This window comes from Culex quinquefasciatus, chromosome 1 (genome assembly GCF_015732765.1).
Source record: "Culex quinquefasciatus strain JHB chromosome 1, VPISU_Cqui_1.0_pri_paternal, whole genome shotgun sequence".
NCBI lineage: Eukaryota > Metazoa > Arthropoda > Insecta > Diptera > Culicidae > Culex > Culex quinquefasciatus.
In genome coordinates, this window is record NC_051861.1 from 99,807,839 (window position 1) to 99,835,516 (window position 27,678).

General features: G+C 35.7%; 1 protein-coding gene across 2 annotated transcripts in view; it reads right to left on the minus strand.

Annotated features, from left to right (window-relative positions):
* Positions 1-27,678, minus strand: part of LOC6045821 (cytosolic purine 5'-nucleotidase) — a 105,108-nt gene that overhangs the window by 56,343 nt on the left and 21,087 nt on the right. The window contains exon 1 of one of the 2 annotated variants that reach the window (XM_038254913.1): positions 24,205-24,998. The exons of the other annotated variant lie outside the window; for it this stretch is intronic. Within the exon in view, the coding sequence (XP_038110841.1) occupies positions 24,205-24,536 (332 nt within the window). The 5' untranslated portion in view covers positions 24,537-24,998. Of the gene's footprint in view, positions 1-24,204; positions 24,999-27,678 lie in introns of those variants that run through there. 2 annotated transcript variants of the gene reach the window in all.

The following is a 27,678-nucleotide window of genomic DNA, read 5'->3' on the forward strand; positions in this document are numbered from 1 at the left end:
AGCCCTTAAGTGTTATTTACGCACTTTTTTCATTTGGATAACACCCTTTAAATGTGAGGAAGGCGCCAACCACCTAAGGGTGGATTATGTAACGTTTTATTTTATTTTTTTGTAAAATCATTTGAAAATAAGATATTTACATCTTCCGGCCAAGATCAACATTGAGAGTTGCTTGACTTTTATTTACCTTGAACATGTTGGATGGAAATTGAACTGATATAATCAAATTTTTAAAAAAAGGTTTGTGTGAAAAGAATTTGTTTCTAAGTATTCGAGAAATTACAGATTAAAGTTATAAATTTATGAAGCACGTGAGCTATCAAGGGCGTATGAGGGTTATATATGAAAAATATCGTTGAATTTCAACCACTTTTTAAAACTCAAAATTATTTTAATCTAATTGATTTATTAGGCTGAATACCATATAACTAAAATCATATCATAAAAACATGAAAAACCATTAAAAAACATTTTCGTATCAAATTTTCAAGTTAAAAAATAGTGTTTCATGTTAAAAAGCGCTAGAAATTAGATTTTTAAGGTAAATTCAATGATTATTTATTTATTCACAAGTTGAATTTTTTGGTTTTTTTATTTTATTTGTATGGTCACTGAGACAAATTTAGAAGCAATCTTATGGTTCTGGAGCATAGATTTTCACTGTCCAAACACTTTGTTTTAAAAAAAATCCTTCTCAACAAAGGTACTAATAATATTCTCTTTCATTTGGGACGATTTGAAAGATTTTAAAATTAGAAAGTTTATATATTTTCTCAAAGTTGCATGATTTTTTACAAGCAGTCAAGCCATTAATTGATCCTCACACTCATTTTGACCATTAAAGTTGCTGTTCTATACAATTTTGTTGCAAAAGATCAATCTGAAACAGGATTAGAATAATTTTCGCTAAATTTCAAATTTCCCGTTTCCCGGGAATTTTGTAACCCCGGGAAATTGGACGCTCTAGACCAGGGATGCCAGATACACAGATTTGTCTGTGTTTCACAGACATTTGAGCTTGTGTCAGACATTTTTTGAGGTACACAGACTTTTTAAAAACTTCATTAAATTGTTATTTTGTTAAAATATCAATCGAAACTTATTTCGTTAGTCTTCAAATGCTTAAAAACACAATTTTTGATAGATTTCTATGACTGTAAATTGATTTATTTGAATTTTAGACAAAGACACAGACAAACACAGACTTTTTCACAGACATTTTAAAAAATCATGTGGCATCCCTGCTCTAGACACCAATATTGCGAAAAACTGAAATTGAGTATTTTTTCGAAAATACGAAGCTTTGTGAAAATTTTCAGTACTTTCAAAAAAGAAAAATGTTATGACGAAAATGTATGACAAAAATACGATCCATTGTTGCAATAACAAATATGTTGAGGTTTAAAAGAGTAACAAACTGCATTTTCAAAGTACAGGAAAAATACGTATTTTTGTGAAAATTTTGGTGTAACTATAATTACAATGGATAGCTGTCATCATCGAGATTCCAAAACACTATATTTTTTGTGTTGGATAAGGACTACACTGAAAAAAATTATACACGGTAAAAAATCGTTTTTGTCACACAAATTTGATGTGCAAAAAACAACTAGGGGAACTATACCCTTTTTCAGCCTATTTCTATTATCGGCCTATCAGCACTTTGATCATAAATTACAGCCTTCATAAAGTGTTTTTGGCTGTTCCAAAGTAATAAATAGCTCAAATAAAAGTGAGCAAGCAACTCTCCATTGTTGATACATCTGAAAATGTTGATTTAATATCTTTTATTTATTTTTTATTTTTTGATATGTTTTAGGGGACATCAAATGCCAACTTTTCATAATTTTTCAGAATGCGCAAAAAATCTTTGACCAGGTTATAAATGTTTGAATCAAAACTGATTTTTTCAAAAATTCGAAAAATAGATTGCAAATTTTTCAACATCATTTTTCGATGTAACACCGAATTTGTAATCAATAAGAACTCTAGTGGAATTTTGATAAAGTGCAACATTTTCAAGTTATATCAATTTTTAGGTAACAGTTATGAAAAACAGTTACCTAAAATTTATTTTAAATTGGTGCCCATGTTTGCCCACCTTTAAAAAAATATATTTTTGAAAAGCTGAGAAAATTCTCTATATTTTGCATTTTTGAACTTTGTTGATACGACCTTAAGTTGCTGAGATATTGCCAAGCAAAGATTTAAAAACAGGAAAATTGATGTTTTCTAAGTCTTACCCAAACATTCCACCATTGTCTAATGTCGATATCTCAGCAATCAATCGTTCGATTTTCAATGTTAAAAATGAAACATTCGTGAAATTTTCCAATCGTTTCGAAAACAATATTTTAATTTTTTGAATTCAGACTAACATTTCAAAAGGGCAAAACATTCAATATTACGCCTATTTGAAATGATAGACTTGATTTTGAAAAAAAAACTAAATTCAAAATTATTATATTACCTTATACTATAGAGCATTTGATGATACCTTGCGTTAAAAAAATGTTAGGCTTATGCTTGTAATTTGATTTTTTTGCTGCTTTTAACAAAATTTGCATTTTTTCGGTACTCACCACACAATTATGGATATATTACAGAGGGGAAATGAAGAAAGAAATTGTATAAGAATAAATGTTGATTTTTCCTCTAAAAATAATATAAATTTATATCTTGAATGTGTAATTTTAAATATTTAACTTACATTGATAGTTTTTTTTATTAAACTGTAATTTTATTCAAACTTCAAAATATTTTTTTAATGTGCAGTTATGATATGTTTAAATGTTGTAGGCACAAGAGCAGCATAGAGGAATCGATATACTATTTAAGTAAAATTCCAGCAGCAATACAAGAGAAATCAACTAAAAAGGGCTGCGGGACACATTTTTTTACAAAATATATTTAGCTTGAATAAGAAAAAGTACACAACATGTTCAATAAGAATTGCTAATAATTTCAAGATATGTTCAAAATACAGTATTAGGGGTTCGTTCAAATATAACGTAATAGAGATTTTATTTTGAATACTCTTCCATCTCTCTCACGTAAAAAATCTTTCATGCAAATTATAATGTAATTACAAGGTGCTCAAAAAGGCGACAATCACTTCTTCAATAAACGCGTTGCGTAATATTCTAATGAACACTTAATTAAAAATAACTAAAATTGACATACAAAAAGCGTTTTCGAAAGTTAGTTTTTATTAAATAATGTGCTATTTCTATATTCAATAATAACACCTACCAATCAAATTATCAAATATCGACAATCTAGCAAATGCAGTTATTGCGAAAGGTGAAAACAATTACGCGATGTGTCGCTGAATACTCCTATTTAGTATTGACAGCGAATAGCATTTAGCTGTTTCACCATTTCCAATTGTTAGAGGTTTAATTAATATCTCCCGGTTATGTTCACTGCTCCAAACAAAGCAGTCGGAAATGTTCCTGGAAACCGTGGGCAATCTGGCTTTATTTAATTTTGAATTTAGTTATGTTTCCAAACAATACAATTTAGCCTCGATAGTTTGATCTGAAATAAACGTGCAGTCTCATTTGAATTGAACGCATTTTTTTAAAGTTTAGGCAATTTAACAGCTTTGACATGGTGTTATCTAAAGCGCACCTTAATCAGTCGAGTTCGCACACATCAATTTAGGTAAGTGCTTGTGCCCGCTCAAAGTAATCTAATTGCATCTGTCAATGAGTCCCCGCGGGGGACGTGGACGTGAACCCCGCTCTGATGATCGTCAATTGCACCTGCTGCTGTTTAATGTGCTGGTGTAAACTGCAGCACACACACACACACACCCGCACACAGCAAACTTCACGGAATATTACGGTTTGACACGAGAGTGGTGGCGTGGTTAAACAATGAAAGTTAATTAATTTTATGCCCTCCAGAGGTCCAGGGTAGGATGGGAAGGTTAGGGGGGGAAATATCCCCTGGGGAGCATAACCGTGTTGCAGGACTAACTGTTGAGGACCGTTATTACTGCATAATGTAGAAGCAGGGCGATTCCCTACGAAATCGGCCGATTTCGACCATTTTAATTTGATGTGAATTCGAATTTTGTGTCGGCCTTCCCTATGACCAAAAAATCCATTTCGTCTCATTGCACAGCGATCCAGAACGCAAAATTAAGTGGGAAAATGATTTTCCGAAAAAAAAATGTGAAAAGTTTTGGAGCTTTGGTGTCTTCAGAAGAGTTGTTGTGAATAAAAAGGGGCAACTTTTGGTTTGACTTGCTAATCCAAGCCAAGAGCCAAGGGTTTTAAATTTGCATCTTTTTTACCTTGAAATGGCTGTAACTTTTGACCTTAAGTCCAAATTGACTTGTCAGAAAATAAAAATGTTCATTTTTCAGAACTCTAAAAGTGCTCCGCTTTGCAACGTTCAAAAAGCTAATTTTTGATGGTTTGCTCAGATGTTTTCTCTAAATTAAGTCGTAGAAGGCGTAGAATGCGAGATAAAATTTTGGTCACTTCGGCAAAGTTGCTTGGATTGACAAGCCCGACAACGTTTTTGAAGACGAAAAAAATCTCAAAAATATTCATGAAAAGTTAGATTTTGAAAATCACCTTAATAGTAAACCACTCTAATTTTGAATCAAAACAAAAGTTGCCCTTTTCCATTTGCAACAATTCTTCTCAAGACACCAAAACTCCAAAACTTCTGCATTTTTCGGAAAATCAATTTTCCACTCAATTTTTTTTGTAACTTTGAATGGAATTTTCTGATCGATTTGGCGTCTTCGGCAAAGTTGTAGAAATTTATGAAGACTTCCTCCTCAAAAAAGGCATCTAATATCATACATGTACAATTTTTTGTAAACACAAAAAAAAGTTGCAACCGACGGGAATCAAACCCAGCACCAATAGTAAGGACTGGCGCCTTAGCCCGCTCGGTCATGAATGGAAAGGATAAACGCATATGGGTCATTCCATCTCAACTGTGCACGAAAAAGTGCAAATTTGAAAATTACCCTCTCCGATCCTGCTCAAATTTGGCAGAGCTGTTGATACTATCAAAACATGCAAGAATCCCGAATTTCATCCAAATCGGACCACCCCCTCCATTTTTGTACCTCCCCAAAAAATCGACTTTTAGGCATTTTTTGACCAAACCTCCTAGTTTCAAACGGCGATAGTTCAGGAACCACAAATCTTAGAAGGTCGGTCTTAGACTCAATTTTGAAGGAAATTGGACGTAGAATCCATTTCCGTGATCAAAATGTTGATTAATTTATTTTTTCTACCTGTATTGCGCAATTGAAAACTTTAAACGGCCGTATCTCGAAACACCCCAACTTATTTTTTTTATTTGACCTCACCATCGTGTTCCCCGGACAATTTTACATAAGAATCACTTATCGACAGAAATGAATATGTTTCGTTCCAGAGATATCGAATTTTAAAGTTTTGTGTTTTCGAGATTACCTACATCAGCTTCATTCGCCGCATCTGCTAGAAGCACACAGGCGGGCTGATCAATAACTGCTATCTGGTGGTCTGAGAGATGATTAATTTAATTTATTATTTACAATTTTACGCAAATATTTGTTCAAATGGCTAATAGGGGAAATTCTCGTATGTTTGGCAGGTTAAGTCCTCGCTCCTAGTTTCGTCTAATTTGCTAATTTTCACTATTTAAACAACACATTTTTCAAAACTTTTGATAGAAACTTGATTGTTCACTTCTTATTGAGCTATTTATCACTCGATTTCAGTTGAAAACGCTTTTAATCAGCTGTAAGTGAATGCCAAATCGCTGATATGGCAACATTAGAGGAACGCTGGAATGAGATGCTGTTCCCTACCTTGATCAATCTATTTTTGTGAAAGGAATATTTATTGGGTTAATTTGAATGCACCGTTATTTACGTGTTGCTAACCGTTTTAGAGTACCTCCGAGGTCATGACTAGGGCCTTTATCATGGGCGGTAGCAAAATAGTGCCATTCAGCAAAAACAGCAGCCGTATTGTGTTCCAAGAATACAAGAATGAAAAAAGAAAAAAAAACACATTGTTGATCGGACGGTATCGAAATCATTGCAACTATATTTTGGGGAAATAGCCGCTTTGCAGTAGATCAAACTTTGTAATTTTCTTACATTTTTCAGTTTTATACTTTCCAGAAATCCTTTTCCTTTGTGATCGTGCTTTACTAGAGTACAACGTATCAACAAATTTTATTCATTTTAATTCATATTTTTTACTAAATAATGCGCTGCTCGCTCCGTCGGAATCCAATTCTGCCCTTTACTGTGTGTCGTTATTGCTCTGTCCTGTGGGTTAGCACAGAAATTCACTTCATTCAGATAAACGGATAAAGCAGATAAACATTCGTGATTAAACTCCAGTTTCCTACAGTGTTATACAATTAATGTTTGCCCAATTTGATAAAGATTATTTATGATGAAATATTATTTCAATAAATGGCCAGGTAGCAGTTATTGATCAGCCCGCCTGTGTGCTTCTAGCAGATGCGGCGAATGAAGCTGATGTAGGTAATCTCGAAAACACAAAACTTTAAAATTCGATATCTCTGGAACGAAACATATTCATTTCTGTCGATAAGTGATTCTTATGTAAAATTGTCCGGGAACACGATGGTGAGGTCAAATAAAAAAATAAGTTGGGGTGTTTCGAGATACGGCCGTTTAAAGTTTTCAATTGCGCAATGCAGGTAGAAAAAATAAATTAATCAACATTTTGATCACGGAAATGGATTCTACGTCCGATTTCCTTCAAAATTGAGTCTAAGACCGATTCTACGTCCAATTTCCTTCAAAATTGAGTCTAAGACTGATTTGCGGTTCCAGAGCTATCGCCGTTTGAAACTAGGAGGTTTGGTCAAAAATTGCCAAAAAGTCGATTTTTTGGGGAGGTACAAAAATGGAGGGGGTGGTCCGATTTGGATGAAATTCGGGATTCTTGCATGTTTTGATAGTATCAACAGCCCTGCCAAATTTGAGCAGGATCGGAGAGGGTAATTTTCAAATGCTGTTCCGCTTCAGATGGAATGACCCATATATAAGCTTGACAATTCGGTCAGGTAGGTTTCCCACACTGATGGGCTACATAAACATATTAAAATTTATTTTACACCCAGGCCTTTAACATGCAGCTGGATTACTTCTTTTTTTGCTGTGTTCACGGAAAAAAATTGCCGGTTTTCAAAAATATTTTTTTCATAAAAATAAAATTTCCTAGAATTCTCATTTTTTAATAATTGTTTGATATGTTTTAAGGGACAAAAAGCGCAACTTTTATGCCAAAGAGAAGATTCTCCGCTTTCAATGAAACTTTGTAGACAAGTTATCCTACGCTTATGTAAGCCATTTTTGTGCATATGGAGCTAGTTTCACTCGATAATGACATTTGAGAAGGGCGTAAGTGTTTTCAATATTTCTGTAATTCGTAATTTGAATATAGCTGTATCTTGAAGTCGTAGCATCGTATCAAAAAGTGGTCAAAGACAAACTTGAAGGAAATTTGACGGGCTTTCCGGAAAAAAATACTGGAAGAAAAAAAAACGTAACTTTTATGATTTGTTTTTTTTTAATTTTTAAGTTGAAAAGTCAAATTTGAAGGAGAGCCCTCGATTATTTTTCGTACAAAATTTTTGTGAGAATTCAGGTTACTACCATCCACTGAAATGCACTGAAAAAATATTCTGTTTTCAGTTATGAGCAATGTATTCAGCTAAAATCTGTCAGCTCATATTTCCAATTGAAATGGTAAAAGACACTCTTATGGGAAATTGGACGATATTTTCGAGACTGAACAATCAAGTCTGTCATATACAGTACCGGTCAAAAGTATATGACATTGGACGATTTGTCAAACCTAACTCAAAATTTAAATTACTGGTGTTCTCAAGTAACATTTTAGTCTTTATCAAAGCTGTCACAAACGCTATAAAACCTATCAGCCAAAACCAATATTAAAACCACTAAGTCGTAACAGCCTCCCCAGAACCCCGATAAACCTCTGTTCAAACTCAAAAGGACCTCCGCAAAAGGTTGTCACGACCTCTTTATAAAACCTACATAGGAGTTCAAGGCTTTACAACTGAATCCTGACAACATCCTCAAAGCCTTGATAAAATCTTTGTTAAAACTTAGTCAGGAGTCAAGGAAAAATGACATTTCATACGTCTTCAAACGTCTTATGCCAAAGAGGTTTTATTTTGGAAAACTATAAGTCTTTGTCTTGCCAAATTATAAAATGGATATTGTTTTTTCAAAAATGGCGATGAGAAAAAATAGATATTGGAGGTAAACAAAATAATTTGAAAGCTTATTTCTCGCAATCGAAGGCTCAAATTCAGCTGCGGTTGAAATTTTATTGATAAATGTAGGGGAGCCAACAAAACCAACTCGCTTCATGAAAAAACATTATTTGTAATCATAATTTTTTATGTTAAAAATATTTTATTGCAATTCTTTGAAAAAATGTTCAAATTATTTATAAACATCAATCGCTATATTAATTATTTCATAAATTGTGCATAAATGATTGTTTTCGTCAAATTTAAATCAAATTTCTCAGTTCTCTATTTTTTCAACCAAGATGGCGGTCAATCACATTCAATCAGAACACGCGTTTAGCGCCATTTTTATGCACTGCTGATTGGTCGCGTTAAAAGCTTTTTCAGGAGCTTGTGGTTTTAATTAAGCTTTAAGCATGCCTAATGGCACTTGACAGCTAAAACACCCTTGGTTTTAAAGAAGCATGCGATAAAACTGCTTGGCATGACATTGCCATTGGGTTTTCAAGACTCTCTTAAAACTTTCATATAACCTTATTGTCACAAGGTTTTATGTCCGAGGCATAAAACCCTGTTAGAACCTATTAATTAGCTCTTGCTTATTGGTTGCGGTGAGTGCCCAAATAAAATTACTGAGCAATCAAGATGCTACCATAAAACCTTAATAAAACTAGGTGGTGGCTAGTTGGTTTAAAAATGTTACTTTGGTTCGCTCGTCTTTCAACCAAATTTTATGAAATTCTCAGCACATGCATTTTGGTATGTCTACTTTTAGATGCTTTTTGAAAACTTAGCTACCTGTTATCGTTTCAAAGTTATTGACATTTTCGTAAAAAATACGATTTTGACCGACACTCACTATTTTGACGATATCTCCTAAAATATTGATCAGACCAACTTCATATTTCAGGCACATAATCTTGACATAGTTTCTTAATATTACCCCAAATTTCAGCCAAATCCATTCACAAAAACAAAAGTTTCAGTAGTTTGAATTTTTGAGACGTCGCGCCAAAAACGCGATGTCATATACTTTTGGCCACAAAAAACCGAACGAACTGGGCAAAAAAAAAAAAGACATCCGAGAATTTACGAGCAATGTCTCGAATGTTATGACATCGCGTTTTTGGCGCGACGTATCAAAAATTCAAACCACTGAAACTCAAAAAACAGTGTTATTAAATGAGTTTTGTTTGTTTTTAGGAGAGTTGCTCCATCCATCTTAGGCTAATCTCACACAAATATTGAACAAAAAATCAGGGGCTCACCTAAAACTTTGACTTTCAAACATAAAAATCAAAAAATCTCATGAAATTGTGGTGTTTTTTCTGTCAGTGTATTTTTTTCACAAAGCCCGTCAGATTTCCTACAAGCAGCGCCGTACCTAGAGGTTGGCGCAGTTGGCGACTTAAGGGCGCCAGCCCTTGGGGGGCGCCGAAAACGATGATTGTACAAATTTGTCATGTTATTATAAAACCCTAGAAAGGTATTCAGAACAAAAGGGGCGCCAAATTTTAAAGTAGGACTGCAAAATAACTCGATAATTTTGGTCGGAATATTACAAATATTACTTATAACACTTGGGGCGCCAAAATCAACTATTTCAATAATTGTACCAGAATTAAATTTAAAATTAAATTCTCTCAATTCATTTATCAAAGGGGGCGCTCAAGTGGCAAAAATTTCAGGGTTTTATAACAATTCTTTGAAATAGTTAGAGATTTTATATTCCAACTACAGTATATAAAATTCAATTTAATTTCACTATTTTTTCCAGCATCAGGAACCATCAAGCTTTTTTATGTTTTGAAGTATTTTTTTTATATAATCAGCTATTTAATTGAAATTTACACATTTCTATTGAAAATCTGAAATAAAAAGAATAAGATATTTCAAGTTTAAAGAAAATGGCATTTGAGATATTTTTATCGTTTTAAATGCAAACTTGTGCGTTGAGATTGGCCTACGTTTTCGAAATACTGAAGTGTTTAAATTGAATATTTCTAACACAAAAAATGCTTTGACTTTTGTTAAAGTTCTAGCAAAATATTTTTTTTTTCAACATAAAAATGTTGGTTTTTTAAGAGCACATAAATTGCTCTAAATATATTATATTCTGCTGCTTGCATTCATTTGCTTGTAGCAAGAGTGAAAAAGTAAAATTTGGGTGTCTTCGACAAAGTTGCATAGATTGGCATGCCCACCAACTTTTTAGTAGTAAAAGTAAAATATTATACAATTTCTTGTATAATTTTGATTTGCAGAAACACCATTATCGCGGAACCATTAGAATTTAAACCAAAGCAAAATTCCAACTCCAAAAACAGCAATATTTTTTGGGAAAACACAAAGTTCCACTTAATTTTGCTTCTAGGGTCAATAATTTGTTAGTAACATTTTCCTTGAAAATTTTTGTTTTGTTATGTTTTAATGGAATGGATAAAGTTGCTTATCTTTCACATACATTTTTTTTTATTTCATGGATTCCATGTGTTGGGCTATCCAGTGTAATTTCGCCTAAATTTTCACATTTACACAAACGGTTCTAAAAGCTTTGTGTGTAGAGGGTGACTATTCTCGAGATTTTCAATTTCCCGGGAATCGAGAGTTGAATTTGGAAATTTCCCGGGAATTCCCGGGACCTGGTAGTGTTTATAACTATGCCAATAGTGCCAGTAATGAATAAAGAAAAGTTATAAATGTGTTTCTTTTCAATGAATTCAGTTACGATTTATTCATGCTTATGTAATGAAACGTTAATAAGTAGCCTCATTATTTTTGGGAACTATGATCTACTTCTTGATTTTTTTCTGAATCTGCAATACAACTTGTTGTATGAACTTGTTATTAGATTTTTGTGAAATAACAAAATAGCTAATATATAATTTCCAAGTATCGGGATTTTTACAATATAATAAATAGCGACTCAAAACAACAATTTTAATATTTTTTTTCTTTTTTAAAGATTTCCAGAGTTTTTTTTTCTAAGATATAATTTAATATTGAGGTTTAAGCGAAACACAAAATTACTCCATGACATCAAAGAAGGAAATTACCTTGATACAGCGAAATTAAAATAATAAGAATAAAAAAATGGATTATAAGAATTGCTATGCTTGAAAGAGGGGGTTCACATTATTTTAAGTTTTCCCAATTATAGTTATTGGAATTTTTAATAAGTTAAAATTTACACTTTCTGAATTAGAAGATAAGAGAAGCATAGGTTCATTCGAACTTGAACATCTTACATTGAACACCCAATGTTCTAAACAATTTCGAATTTGGTGAACGGACACTAGAGCTGCGGTATTTTTTACTACCTAAGCTCAGAGTTATTTCAAAACAAAATTCACAGTCTTTTTAAAGACTACCTGAGTTATTTTCCAAAATTCTAAACAGTCTTTTCAAGACTAACCCCACCTGAAATTTTGTTGTATTTTACAAACGAAGCCATCTTTTAAAGAGAACTTTGCTTGCAAAATGCGTCAAAACAAAGGTAAACGCAAATCTTCTGAAGATTTGGTCGTTACGTCGGTGAAGCGTTTGAACGCTAAACCGGCTAACGGAAACAGAAAAGAAAACAGCCTCTTCTGAGGTCTGATTCTGATTCTGAATGTGAGGTCAATCCTCCAATTCCATTGACAAACAGTTTCGGTGTTTTATCCGAAACTGATGACAAGGAACCTTCTCCTCGTACTGAGCCTTCTGCCGTCGAGAAACGAGTAAAGGCTCCGCCAATTGTAGTGACTTCCGTCTCCGATTTGGCCAGCTTTCGAACGCAACTGAAGAATTGCAAGGAAACTTGCAATTTGAAAGTTTCGTTCCAGCTTGGTCGAAGAGGAGAATGTCGCTTGTTGACGGAATCTTTACAAGATCACCAAACTTTTGTTGGTTATTTGAAAAACCACAAACACAATTTTTACACGTATGAGACCAAGAATGCTCGGCCATTCAAGGCGGTCTTGAAAGGTCTCTCCAACGACTTGTCGGTGGATGAGATCAAAAACGAACTTAAGGTGTTGCTTGGCTTTGCCCCATCCCAAGTAATACCAATGAAGAAAAAATCAAACGGGAATATTTCTCGCTTTGGTTTGACTTCACAATTTTATCTGATTCATTTCAACAGAAATGAAATCAACAATTTGAAACTTTTGGACAAAGTTCAGTTTTTGTTCCATGTACGGGTAAAGTGGGAGCATTTTAAGAAACATGGCGGTAATGGCCAGAATCTGACCCAGTGCCGGCGTTGCCAGGCATTCGGTCACGGTACTGATCATTGCGCCATGGTTCCAAAATGCATGGTTTGCGGGGATTCTTCTCACGACAAGGACAATTGTCCCGTGAAAGAAGTCACCCAATTTAAATGTGCAAATTGTGGTGGAAATCACAAATCAAATTTTTGGGATTGCCCCATCAGAAAAAAGGTTTTGGATTCTCGTGCTAAGCATCAGCCGAAATCCAAACCGAAATTTTCTCAAAGTCAGGTTGTACCTGCATCTTTAAATCAAACGTTCGTGCTGTCTCACTCGAACAATTCTAGAAATACCCCTACCGTGGAAAAGTTAGGTAACAACAATGGCATTTCTTATGCTAACGTCGTTTCGGGTTCATCCACGAATTTTAAATCCTCTACCAATCTTTCTGAAATTGGGCAGGTACCTCAAATCTCATTTGAAAATTTTTCTGCTGGCAACGCTTTGGGATCTTCTGATCTCGGCGATGTTACGTTTGAAAAATGTCTTTTTGCAAAACTCACTGTTTGGTTTGATTCAAACAATGAGTAATGCTACATCCATGATGGAAGCAATCCAGATTGGATTAAAATTTGCGAATGATGTTGTTCTTACCCTGAAGTTTAATCATGGATCTAAGTAATTCCATCAATATTATGAATTTTAATGCTCGCTCTTTAAAAGCGAAAGAAAATGAATTTTTCAACTTTTTACGAGTTCATAACGTGCATGTTGCTGTTATAACCGAAACATTTTTAAAAACTGGCACTTATTTGAAAAGTGATCCAGATTATAAAGTTATAACTAATAAACGAATGAATCGAAATGGCGGTGGAGTTGCAATAGTTATCCACCGTAGTATGACTTATAGCACGTTACGTGACTTTAAGTTAAAAGTTATTGAAAGTTTGGGCATTGAACTTGAAACTTCTTTTGGGAAAATTATGATTGCAGCTGCATATTTGCCATTCCAATGCACTGGGGAAAATAAAAATTATTTCAAAGGGGATTTGAATAAACTTACTCGGCATAGATCTCGATTTTTGATCATCGGTGATTTTAATGCCAAACACCAATCTTGGAATAATTCAAAAGTAAATTCCAATGGTAAAATTCTGTTCAGAGATTGCACTTCTGGTCTTTATTCGGTTTTATACCCGAATGGGCCAACTTGCTTTTCTTCTGTTAGAAATCCATCAACAATTGATTTGGTTTTGACAAATCAAAGTCAGTATTGTGGTCCTTTAGTGACTCATGCTGATTTTGATTCTGATCATCTTCCAGTAACTTTTTCACTTTCTCATGAAGCAGTTACCAGACCCAATAGTTCTGTGTTTAATTACCACAAAGCTAATTGGGACAGGTATCAGCATCATATTGAGAATAATTTAAATCATGATTTTGTTTTAGAAACCAAAGCTGATATTGATTCAGCCTTGGAATCTTTAACTAATGCAATTTTGGATGCTAGGAATATTGCTATTCCTAAAGTCCAAGTCAAATTTGATTCTCCCATTATTGATGACGATCTTCAGCTTCTGATTCGTCTGAAAATGTTCGCCGAAGACAGTATCAACGTTCTCGTGATCCTGCACTGAAGCGAATTCAAAAAGATTTGCAAAAGGTTATTGACCACAGATTCACTCTCCTGCGAAATGAAAAGTTCGCAAGAGATGTCGAACAAATTAAACCTTATTCCAAACCTTTTGGAAACTTTCAAAGGTTCTTAAGAAACCTCAAAACCCATCCCTTCTTTAAAAGATGGTGATAATATTCTATTAACTAATGGGGAAAAAGCTCAAAAACTTGCTCAGCAGTTTGAGAGTGCTCATAATTTCAACTTGAATGTTTTGAGTCCTATTGAAAATCAAATTTCAATAGAATTTCAGAATATTGTTGAACAAGAATTTTCATCAGATGAAGTTTTTATACGGATCTGAATGAAATAAAATCTATTATCAAAAAATTTAAAAATATGAAAGCCCCTGGTGAGGATGGCATTTTTTACATTTTAATTAAAAAAATACCAGAAGCAACTTTAAGTTGCTTGGTCAAAATTTTCAACAAATGTTTTGATTTGGCATATTTTCCCAGTAGTTGGAAAAATGCCAAAGTAATTCCGATTTTGAAACCGGAAAAAATCCTGCTGAAGCCTCAAGCTATCGGCCCATTAGTTTGCTTTCATCTATTAGTAAATTATTCGAAAGAATAATTCTTAATAGAATGATGACGCACATTAATGAAAATTCAATTTTCGCTGATGAGCAGTTTGGATTTCGCCTTGGGCATTCAACTACTCATCAGTTGTTGAGAGTTTCAAATTTAATTCGAAGCAACAAATCTGAGGGCTATTCTACTGGCGCTGCTCTTCTAGACATAGAAAAAGCATTTGACAGTGTTTGGCATAAAGGTTTGATTGCGAAATTGAAAAGGTTTAATTTTCCGATTTATATCGTGAAAATTATTCAAAATTATTTGACGGATCGTACTCTGCAGGTATGTTATCAGAATAGCAAATCTGATCAACTACCTGTACGTGCTGGCGTCCCTCAAGGAAGCATTTTGGGTCCAATTTTATACAATATTTTTACTTCTGACTTGCCTGATTTGCCCCCAGGATGTCAGAAATCACTTTTTGCTGATGACACAAGCATCTCCGCCAAAGGCAGAAGCCTTCGTGTCATCACAAGAAGATTACAAAAAGCTTGGATATTTTCAATTCTTATTTGAAAGAATGGAAAATTACTCCAAATGCTGCAAAACTCAACTTATTATTTTCCCTCACAAACCAAGGGCTGATTTTCTTAAACCAAAAGTCATCACATTATAAAGATGAATGAGGTAAATTTAAAGTGGGAGGATCAAGTGAAATATCTTGGACTTGGTTTTGACAAAACCTTACTTACAAGGATCACATTGAAAGTATCCAGGTTAAATGTAACAAATATATTAAATGTTTGTATCCACTTATAAACAGGAATTCTAGACTTTGTCTCAAGAATAAACTGTTAATTTATAAACAAATTTTCAGACCTGCCATGCTTTATGCTGTGCCGATCTGGACAAGCTGTTGCTTAACCAGGAAGAAAAAACTTCAGAGGATTCAGAACAAAATTCTGAAAATGATTCTGAAACTTCCTCCCTGGTTCAGCACCAGTGAACTTCATCAATTAGCCGAAGTTGACACTTTGGATGTTATGTCCAATAAGATAATTGATGCATTTCGACAAAAATCATTGCAGTCTTCAGCTGCATTGATTCGCTCTTTATATAGTTTATAAGTTAGTTTTAAGGTATCCCTTTTCCCTTTGTACATGTAGGACCTCCTACATTTGAAATCACTGAATAGCGAAAGCTACAATATTTCATGAATAAATGAAATTTGCTAGTATTTAAAATTGAGGTGAAAAGTCATCGTTTGTGATTGGACACTCAATAATATTTTAACTGAATGAATGTACATGGAAAAGAAATTTGAATAAATATAAATTAAAAAAAAAAAAAACAATTTCGAATTTTCAATTTTTTTTTATTTGTTTATATAATTTTGCTTCGACCAAATTTCCCGGGAATCGAGAGGTCCAAAAATGGTCGATTTCCCGGGAATTCCCGCTCGTCACCCTCTATTTGAGTGTAATGGTTTCTATACAAAATTTTAAAAACTTTAGATGTCGAAAAATAAACACAAAAAATTTCAATGTGTTAAAAAGGTAAAAACTAATTGCCTTTGTTTGAAGCTATGAATTTTCAAAAAACAAATTTTAGGAATTTTATATCAATCAAAAAACACAGTCACAGAGAAGAGAAATATTGTTTTCAAAACATAATTGAAAAAAAAAATAGTTTCAAAAGGAATCCATCCAAAAACAAGTTTGAAAAGGAGTCCATTTTCTAATCAGTTAAACTATTGCTTCTAATCAGTTAAACTTAATGCTGATACAATGAAATTTAAGCTAGGTCAGATCAAATTCTGTTTAAAACGATAAGACAACACTCTGCTATTTTCAGTCAACATTAATCCTAAAGCACCTTTTCGTTACAACCTATCTGTATTGGAAAGATATAAATCGATTGAAATGGTTTAAAAATAATAAAACATTAATTTGAATATTCTTCAAAGAATTAAATTGTGGTTGGATTTTTTTAGCTGTTATATTTATTCAATCAATTACCATTATATTATTAAAACTCTTTGAAGCAATCGCTGGAAATTTAAGTAAACATATCAAAATGATGAAAAATTTGGAGGGGCGCCAAATTGATGCTTCGCCAAGGGCGCCGTGGACCCTAGGTACGGCTCTGCCTACAAGTTTGTCTTTGATCACTTTTTTTTGCAACGGATTAGAGATACAGCAATATTTATATTTTTGATTACAAAAATATTGAAAAAAGTACCTAAAATTTTCCTGTTTGGATTTGAAATTGCCCTGGGCTGGAATTGTTCAGACGACAAATAATATGCCGCGAGTTATGATTTTTTGAAAAAAAAGATTATGGAATATTTTCAGCTGTAAGCTCTTCGATTCTAAAACTCAGCGAAATAAGATTTCATCTGACCTGTAAGTTCTGTAAGCTTTCGTTCAGAAACCTCATTTTTTGTACCATCCTATTTTGAATAGGACCACCCTAATCGCCAAACATAAAATACAAGAATTCCTATGCTAAATTTGAACCAATGCGGTGCACTTTTGATCTGGATCATGCTGGCTTTGCGCGGAATCGCTGTATAAATAATCATTGTTCTGTAAACTGCAGTTTATTTCCCTGAAGCAACATTTGTTATGCATAATTATAGCACTGAACTCCAAACAACCAGCAATATTAACTCGTTCCAGGAACGTACATCAATTTACATGTGAGTTCTGAAAAATCGTTCCCAATGGTTTATCAAATTCCATCATCATTTAAATCGACTCGAAGATCCTCAAACAAAAACCGAAGCGTTTCGCCACACACTGAGCCAGGATCACATTTCCAGCTTGTCGTGTAACATCAACCAGCCGGAACAAATCACGGAAAATTCACAAAACTTGAAGCAAACAGAGTACGGCGCGCGCTTTCATTTGCACACTGGAAGGAACTTTGGCCCTAATTTGCATAAACACGCGAATTCGCGTAAGAGCAGGACTTGCCACTCCACAAAATTAGCTGCGCTATCCAGCCCTCAAGAGTGAGTTCCGTTCGTGTTCCTTGATCGTCGTGATTATTTCGTAAAGAAGCACAACCAAAACACTTTTGCGCTGTAACCCTTGGTGTGTCAAAATGTTGGATTAAGATTAGTTTTTTTTTCAAATTTGAATTTTTTTTTTAGATTTTGTATAAATTTTTTGTTTAGTTAAGTTTCAAATAAAATTAATTTCGAAAATTTACTGGAATGCTATCAATTAGTAGTGGCATGTCCCAAGCTCATTAGCCACGGTGGTGGAACCCACTCGGAAGCAAAGCGTCAAAGATAAATCAAATTGTGTGCAACATTATTTTGCTCCCACCTCCTGCTCTTTCTCCTTTTTGGTGGGGGTGGTGTTTGTGGTGGAAAAACATGGGCAATTCTTCAAGCAGAAGGAATGTTTGGGGAAATTTGTTCAGCGTTTGCGTCACACATTTGGGCTGCCAAGTTGTTTGGCAAATTTAGCAGGATTGTGGCGCTTTGGGACACCTCCGAGTAATTAGTTGTGGGGAGGAGTGTTGAGATGAAAGTGTTTAAAAATGTTTTTGCACGGCAAATTTCAGGTGAAACGAGCAGGAATCAGATTCACTGTTGATATTCCCGTGGGCGAAGTGGCTCGATGATATTGACATGAGTGAAAACTGCAACGAAAAAGCTATAAAATGATCAAACGGTAGCCAGAGTAAACAAGCAATATCTCTTTACTGAGAATGTCACAGTTTGGAGGCCATTCATACTGCTAGAGGGTATATTTCATGTCATACACAATGTGCAATAAATTCGAATTCTGGAAACCAAACCAAAAACAATTTATGTTGGGGATACCGTGGAAATTTTCCCTTATCCTCTTATAAAAGAGAGCATCAACGCTTTCCGTATATTTGGCACAACAACCTTAAAAAAACTGTTTTTTTTTTTGCAAAGTGCAAACACAAAATTTTCCGTGCGATTTAAAAAACAACTAGTTGGAAATAGTTTAACGTGAAGACTTGCATCACTGTCATATTTTTTCGTTCAAAGATAAAAAAAAAATGCATCGCTTCAAATATTTTGACAAAATTCCATCAACAAGTTGGAACCGTGGTGTAGGGGTAAGCGTGATTGCCTCTCACCCAGTCGGCCTGGGTTCGATCCCAGAAGGTCCCGGTAGCAAATTTTGAGACGAGATTTGTCTGATAACGCCTTCCGTCGGACGGGAAGTAAACGTTGGCCCCGGACTAACCTAGTGGTTAGGTCGTTAGCTCAGTCCGGGTGCAGGAGTCGTCTCCCTGGGTCCTGTCCTGGTGGAGTCGCTGGTAGGCAGTAGGACTCACAATCCAAAGGTCGTCAGTTCGAATCCCGGGGTGGATGGAAGCTAAGGTGTAAAAAGTGGTTTGATTTGATTTTTTTTGTCTTAGCATTTGCATCGAAAAAATGTTTTAAAATGCATTTTACACTAGTTCAGTTGTTTTGCAATCATTAATTTTCAAAAAATGAAAGATTTGACGAAATCAAAAATTTTAACGAAAAAAAATAAAACATTGAAAATTTTCAAAAGTTCAAAAGATTTTTTTAGTCAATTCAAACATGCTAAAAGTGATTCTAAACGCAGGGAAACGCATTTTAAATTGATTTTAGCTGAGTGTTCTTAAAATTCCATTGAAATTCAGAAGTTTTTAGAAAAGAAATTTTTCTGCCCCCTGATTTTTCGGGCCATTTTTAAAGGGGGGGGGGAATGGGGGAGACACAAACTTTAAAAAAAATTGTACCAGCGTAATGCAAAAAAAAAAATTACGCCACAACATTTTTTCGATTGATCAACTATGGTCTCCTTACGAACTGTCAAGATCTGGGTGCTGAATGGAGGTAAGCAAAACGGCCTGAATTTTGGAACCAATTTACTGTTCGCTAAAAGTAGATAGTATTGGTATCGATCATTAATAATTGTGAGTGTGATTTTTATTTTACAAGAATGAAAATGTGTGCCTTTTGAGGACCTAAAGTTTAAGTCAAGAAATCTTAAGAAAGTTGAAGGCGAGATCGTCATTTTTATAATTATGAATGGAGTTGTTTATGGAGTAGATGCGGTTGTATCCATCCAGAAGGTGTCTTTATTGTTTGATTCCATTTGAAAACATGCATGAACAGCCTCCTACTTTATAGATGTAAACAGAATGGGATCATTCAAAAATCACGTTACGCATTTTATCTATTCTTGATCTATTCATCACCCAGGTCAAGCCGCGATGAGCCGCGATTTTTTTTAGTTGATTTAAAAATCTATTTTTAATTTTTTTAGGTCGTACAAAGTGTCATTGTACGTAGATAAACAAAGTTAATCGTTGTGAACAATAATATCAGCAATTTAAGCTTAATTAGAACCCAATTAAAAAAAAACACCAAGTTTAACGGAACGTGAAAAATGTAAAATAAAAATTTTGAAAAAAACAAGCCGGAAATTCAACATTTCAATTTAATCTAACAATTTGGAGAAATCAATCATTAGTTTTCAAAAAATCCAAGTTCTGACAAAAATATTTTTTGTGAATTGTTTGCAGCTTATTGTACTCAAAACCTCGTTGAAATTTCGAAATATTTTGAAAAAAAAAAATTGCCTGAATTTTTGGGCCGATTTTGAAGGGGGGTGATACAATTTTTGATAAAGATTTTCAACAGCCTTAATGAAGAAATTTTTCCATTCTCAATCCCCAATATTAATAGAAATCACTGATAATGTTAAGCAAGCATATTTTTATTTCTCATTTTATGTTGCCGAAAATTCACTGCCCATCAGACACAGCTGTTCAAAATTAACTTGTTCCAAACTAAGTGAACTTCCAGCTGGAGGCCAAAGAGCACAGACAAAAAAAATCTGAAACCGAAAATAAACGCACCAGCCCAGTCCTGTCCAGTCGGGTCAAATCTGCCCCCGAAAGTCAGACGACAATGTGATAACGAAAACGTGTTGAATGTCATACCGGCAAAAAGATAAAAACGCTAAACATGAATGCACATTTCTTTGTGAAGTACTCCAGCTGACAGTGAGTACACAGTGAAAAAAATAATTTAAGTAAAATTACATCATAAAAGAGTTAATATTCAACCTTCCAAAATTACACTTTACAAATTTACACAATTTTTTACTGTGATACCAGAATCTGTCAAAAAATAAAGGACGTAGTGATCTTGCTATCTTGTTGAAATTGATATTTTAGCCATTCCCTATGAAGACAAAAATGGAAAGTTTTGTAGTACATGCCACAAAATGGCAATTTGGGATGTTTCCGTAAAACATGTGACAAGCTAGCACGACGACAACCTCGCCCAAAGCTATTTCAATTTTGAACTATATTGCTTTTCGAGAGCAAACTGTCACAAGGGGAGCAAATGCAGCATACTTTCCGGCGCTGGCTCCAGCGAAAACGAGATTGTCCACGAATGCACGCGAGCGTGAAATTCTGGTCAGTTTCTAGAAGAAGACGATGGAAAAGAAGACACCCACCCAAGGTGGCAACTGAACGCACTCAAGATTCCGAATGTGTACACCACATCATTCAATCAATCTGTTAACCCCCTCCTAAACTTAACAACGCGGGCCACTTTCTCGTGATTGTGATGACCTATTGACACCTTGCGCCATTGCTCGGAGCAACGCGTAGCCGATCGGAGCCTGTTGATAAGGTCGAGGTCTTCTAATCAAATCACGGGCTTGGTAGACAAGCAGACGTGAAACCTAACCTCAACATTGGTTCTCATTCTAACTGGTGTCTGTTTGTCTGTGACGGACTCGTTATCGCTTCTTCCACTAAACCCGGAGTTTAATGAAGATGTGCTCCGTTCAATTGACCACATCAAGCATGCGGACGTGGGGGTTGACGTAACTAGGCCTTCGCCTTCGGCAGCCTCCGGGAGATTGTCTTACGTGTACTACATCATGCCGCACAAAAGAGAGCAGGTAATCCAAGTCATGTCCATTGTGTTTTACCCGGACAGGGTGTCAATTACCGGTGGGTTAACCTTCCCCCCTCCACGTGCCACATTACACGTGCCATAATGTGCCATAACCAAAACGGATCATCGTCGTTCGAAGGTTAAACCGCTCGAGTACGTAAGGCGGCTGCAACCGCAAACCATTGACATCGTCAACATCTACTTCGAAATAATTAAGATCAATTGCAAGTGCATTCGGGCAGCTTTGCGTAATCAATTGCTGTGAGGGTGTACTCGGTCAATTTTGTGGACTGAAGACGACGACACACACACACGTGCTAATTGGTCCGGTATGAAATCGACGAGGTGCATACTTGCAGTCGTCCACGAAAACCTGGGGGTTATCAGAGTTGCATTGTGCTTCGAGAATGAGCGATTTTGGTTTCGTTTTATCTACGGAAATGCCAGGTTGATTCATTGGGCGTCGGTATGACCTTAAATGGGCACGATTTTCAATTTCATGAAATGTGACATGGTGCAATTTCTAGCAAACTCTTGAGACGTCATCGTCAACCGGTTCTAGAATTGGTAGAGTCATTAGACATTGGCATAACCTTAGTTGATTATAATTTTTAATTTCATGAAGTTTGACATGCAGCATGATAGGGTTCCTAGCAAACTCCAGAAATGACCACCATAGGGTCACCGGTAACCTGTTCCAGAGTGGCCAGATTGAGTCATCGAACATCGGCATAACCTGAGATGATCATAATTTTCAATTTCATGAAGTTTGCATGAAACATGACAGGGTTCCTATCAATCTCCAAAAATGTCCCCCAAAGGATCACCCGTAACAGGTTCCAGGATGGCCAGTTTCAGTTGCAGGACATCTGCATGACCTTAGATATTCGTAATATTCAATTTCATGAAATTTGACATGTAACATGATAGTGTTTCCAGCCAATTCCGAAAGTGTCCCCCATCGGATCATTGGTAACCGGTTCCGGAGTGACCAAATTAAGTCATCGAACATCGGCATGACCTCAGCTGATCATAATTTTCAATTCCTTGAAGTTTGACATGTAACATGATAGGTTTACTAGCAAATTTGGAATGTGTCCCCTATAGAAAAATCCGTAACCGGTTCCGGAGTGGCCAGGTTGAGTCATCGAACATCGGCATGACCTTAGTTGGTAATACTTTTCAATTTCACAAAGTTTGACATGCAACATGATAGGGTTCCCAACAAACTACGAAAGTGTCCGCCATGGGATCACCGGTAACCTGTTCCGGAGTGGCCAGATTGAGTCATCGAACATCGGCAGAACCTGAGATGATCACAACTTTCAATTTCATGAAGTTTGACATGAAACATGACAGGGTTCCTATCAATCTCCAAAAATGTCCCCCAAAGGATCACCCGTAACAGGTTCCGGGATGGTCGGTTTCAGTTACAGGACATCGGCATGACCTTGAATATTCGTCATATTCAATTTCACGAAGTTTGACATGTAACATAATAGGGTTCTTATCAAACTCAGAAAGTGTCCTCTATGGGATTATAGGTAACCGGTTCCGAAGTGGCCACCGGACATCGGCATGGCCTAAACTGGTCATAGTTTTAAATTTCATGAAGTTTGACATGCAACATGAAAGGGTTCCCAACAAACTACGAAAGTGTCCGCCATGGGATCACCGGTAACCCGTTCCGGAGTGGCCAGGTTGAGTCATCGAACATCGGCATAACCTGAGATGATCACAACTTTCAATTTCAAGAAGTTTGACATGCAACATGATAGGGTTCCCAACAAACTACGCAAGTGTCCGCCATGGGATCACCGGTAACCTGTTCCGGAGAGCCCAGGTTGAGTCATCGAACATCGGCATGACCTAAGTTGGTCATACTTTTCAATTTCACACAGTTTGACATGCGACATGATAGGGTTCCTATCAAACTCAGAAAGTGTCCTCTATGGGATTATAGGTAACCGGTTCCGAAGTTGCCACCGGACATCGGCATGGCATAAACTGGTCATGGTTTCAAATTTCATGAAGTTTGACATGCAACATGATAGGGTTCCCAACAAACTACGAAAGGTGTCCGCCATGGGATCACCGGTAACCTGTTCCGGAGTGGCCAGATTGAGTCATCGAACACCGGCATGACCTTAAATGTTCATAATTTTCAATTTCACGAAGTTTGACATTCAACATGATAGGGTTCCTATCAAACCCTAAAAGTGTTCTCTATGGCATCACAGGTAACCGGTTCCGGAGTGGCCACCGGACATCGGCATGGTCTAAACTGGTCATAGATCTAAATTTCATGAAGTTTGACATGCGACATGATAGGGTTCCTATCAAACAGCGAAAGTGTCCTTCATGGGACCATCGGTAATCGGTTACGGATCGGCGAGATTGTTATAGAGTACTCCGTCTTTTTTTAAGATGACAACATTGACTGAAGCTTCGAAACCGGATGTCAGATTCAGCTGTTCAAAGTTCCCCCGATAGCATAACAGATTTATAGACAATCAAATAATTTCCAATATCGCCTGTTGCAGCAATAAATATCACATCATTATCAAGCCCCACCCTCCAATCAACACCCACCTGTGACTAATCTCACGCTTGTATCCAATATCGTGCACGAAGCTGTCCGCGTGCGCCAACTTCCGGTCCGGTTTGTCATCCTGGAAGGTGACACTGCTCTTCCGCGGACGTCGCGTCGCAGTCGAACCCGCTGCCGCAGCGCCACCATCCTTCTGCTCAACCGTTGCACCACCGTTAGCGGCGTTAGCCAGCCGCAACGCTTCCAGCCTTCGGCGGGATGCCTCCATCCCGGAGGCCCCACCCGAGTTGGCCCGGATGCGCAACTCCTCGACCGTGGCCGGAGGCTTGTGCGGCAGCTGCGCCTCAAAGTGGTCCTGCGAAATTTCCGGCATGATCTACCGTTAGCGTTAGCGTTGTTTTTTTGTTGTTGGTAGCAGCGTCGCAGTTGCAGTTTGGTGGACGCGTCGCACTATAGTAAACAAAGCCCCCCCTTCCGTCACCCGTTAACCCAGTTTTCGAGACCTGTTTGAGCTCACGCACACAGTGGTCGCCGTCGGAACTACGACGCGTCAGTCTACACGACACGAATACGACGCGCACGATACACCGAGGGGTTCAAGATATTCTGAGACGAGGGGGGGAAGTCAACTCACAACCACGATAAGGCTGAATGTTTTGCTGAATGAAAACAAAAACACACGAAAATCTCCACGTCGACGGACGGATTCCGAAACTTTTGCTTGTTGCTTGTAACACGAACCGTGAGTTACTGAGCGGGCAGCTGGATTTAAGGCGCGATAGAGCTGCACAGCTAGACACGATCGAGCAAGTTTGGTGAGTGCGAACAAGGTCTTTCTTGGTTGTTGATGAACACTATGTGGCATGTGCCGACGGTGCAGCAGGGAAGAGTGCGGGCATGCGAACACTTAAGTGGACGTGGCTTAAGTTTGATGGCATTGATGAGGTTTCAAATAATCAATCTTTGTTGTAATGGTAAACATTTTCCGTTGACTAATCCAATACCCGCTGGTCGGCAACGAAATTATGAGAAATATCTCAGACCCGGGTAGACCTGGCGTCTGATTCGTAATCAGGGACCAAAGTTACCCCATTGAACAAAATTGCATGCCGTCGGACCAACTTTTCTGGTCCTAAAGGATGCAAGACAAGTTTCACGGCTCGATTTGAGCATTTGGTGATCGATTCTACATGCAAAACTAGGCCGATGGCCGACGTTTTTAGTCAAATCCATGAACATTTTGTTTTACACCAGGCAGCGATGGAATCTTCATCAACAGAAAAAGTTTTTGACGCTCATCAGGAGAGAACGAGGCTCTTTTCTCTCGCGCACGAAAAAATCATCATCTCGATTATTCGGCGGAACACCGATTTCACTAATACACTTGCAGGTGTAACGTCACACGTTAAAAAAATGACCTGTCACTTTTTGTAGATTAACAATGTTTGTAAACAAAACCAAATAAATTGATTTTAGTGGTGCTAACAATGAAAATCACAAAAAATCTTCAACTGATTGGTTTTTTTTTTCTCAAATCGTTCGGGAGTGACTTTTTTGCGTGTTTCGCCTCATCTCTAACGACCTACATAGGGAAATTAAATGTTCTGGGAGAAATTTCAAATACCCAAAGTTATTCAAATTTAAGGTTGAAAAACTTGTAGTTTTTCTTTGATGCTGGCACTTTTCTTGTACCGAACAACCACAACAATAACAAAAACTACCAGATTATTATCAACAACAGTTTTTAACAATACTTGTGATTGTTATAAGTCTCGTTTTTTGCCAAAATTATTATAAATTGATTCCAACCTTGTTCTTGCATGATCTTGTTGCTCGATTGGAACCCCGATTTGACAGTTCGATTGGAACCTTGAGAGTGACATTTCGCCTCTCCATATAGGCTCTCTTTTCATCTCTCTTTCGCGGGTGATGAAAGTTCGCAATCGAAAAAGATTTTTTGCGAATATTTCATCCCTGGCACCTTTGGCTTTGTTTTAGCCCAAACAGTTTAAAGATTGATTGGTTGATATTCCTTCAAAATTATTTACTCATGATTATGAAATGTTTTTTAACTTTCCATTTTATGTGAGCAGATTCTTTGAAAAATTCAGAAAAGACTTTTTTTACATATTTATTGTTATCATTCAAAATAATAAATTTTCGTTTTTGAGACAATTGTCCATTCTCTCAAACTTGAGCAGTTCTTTGGAAAGTTTAATAAGAAATTTACTGATTCAGAACATGTTTCAAATAATTTATTTTCCTTGCAAAGCCAATTATTCTTGCGTATGTGCTATTAGAAAAATGTTCCATTCTTTAAAAATAATCAAGTCTTGTTTCTGTAATATTTTTGTAAGTATTTTCAAATTTTTTAAATCAGTTCTTTCCATTATTTATATAAAGTTAGTTTTTGCCTTTTTCCTTGGAATAGAATTTGATTTTTAATAACCTCAAATTAGCTTTTTCTTGTTTTAGTATTCATTTATTTATTCTCGTTTTGTCTCTATGGGCAGTTCTTTAACAAGTTTCGCTTAGAAGATGGAGATTTTAGCGGGTTGCAGACTTGATTTGCAATTATTGAACATGCTTTATTAGAATAAATCTCAACATATTTTAATTTATTCCATATTTTTTAATAATATTTTTTTGTAATATTTTAGTCATGCAGATATTAAAAAAAAACAACTTAGAATGGTCTGAATGCAAACACTTTTTGTTATGTTTTTATATTCTATCAAAACAAGTGTTCGTTTAAAATTCATGAGATTTTCTCATTCCTTCTCATTAAAAAAAATAAAATTTAACCAAAAAAAATCTAAAATTCAACAAAGTTACAAATGTCTACATATTTCAATTCTTAAATGTCAGCATGTTGGATTACTAATAATGAGATAACTTTGGTGCATTTTTAGAGAGATATTTTAGGTTAGAGAAGTTTCAGGAAAAATAAAAATGTCGTGTTTCGATTACCAGATTTAAATTATGACGAGGACTTTGGATAATCGAGAATCAAAGAATTTTTTTTTTTAAATATTTGGTTTTATTTTTATTTTTTTTCTGAATAACTCAAAAGTTTGTTTCTGTAAATTTTCCTTCTCTTGTCAAATCCATTTTTAGAATATCTAATTACATCAAAATGATTTTTTATACAACACATAGTTGAAAGAAATTCTCTTGGGCTTAGACAATCATCACTTAACATGGCGGAATCCAGTCTGCAATCCGCTAAAATCACCGTCTCCTAGCGAAGCGAACACATAGTTGAAAGAAATTCTTAAATTCTTTTAAATTATTGGAAATACGAAATCGTGCATTATTATTCACTCATAAAATTATTTGAATTGAATTTAAAAATTTCCATTCATTTAATTTTTTTATTGCCAGAAAATTAAATGATTATTGGCTATATTTCCCCTATTTTCGATAATTTGTCTTTCGACCAATTGTAAAATAACAATTTAAAGTTTTGTAATTGTTCAAAAATATGAGTAAAATAAAGATTTACAGAAAAAAGA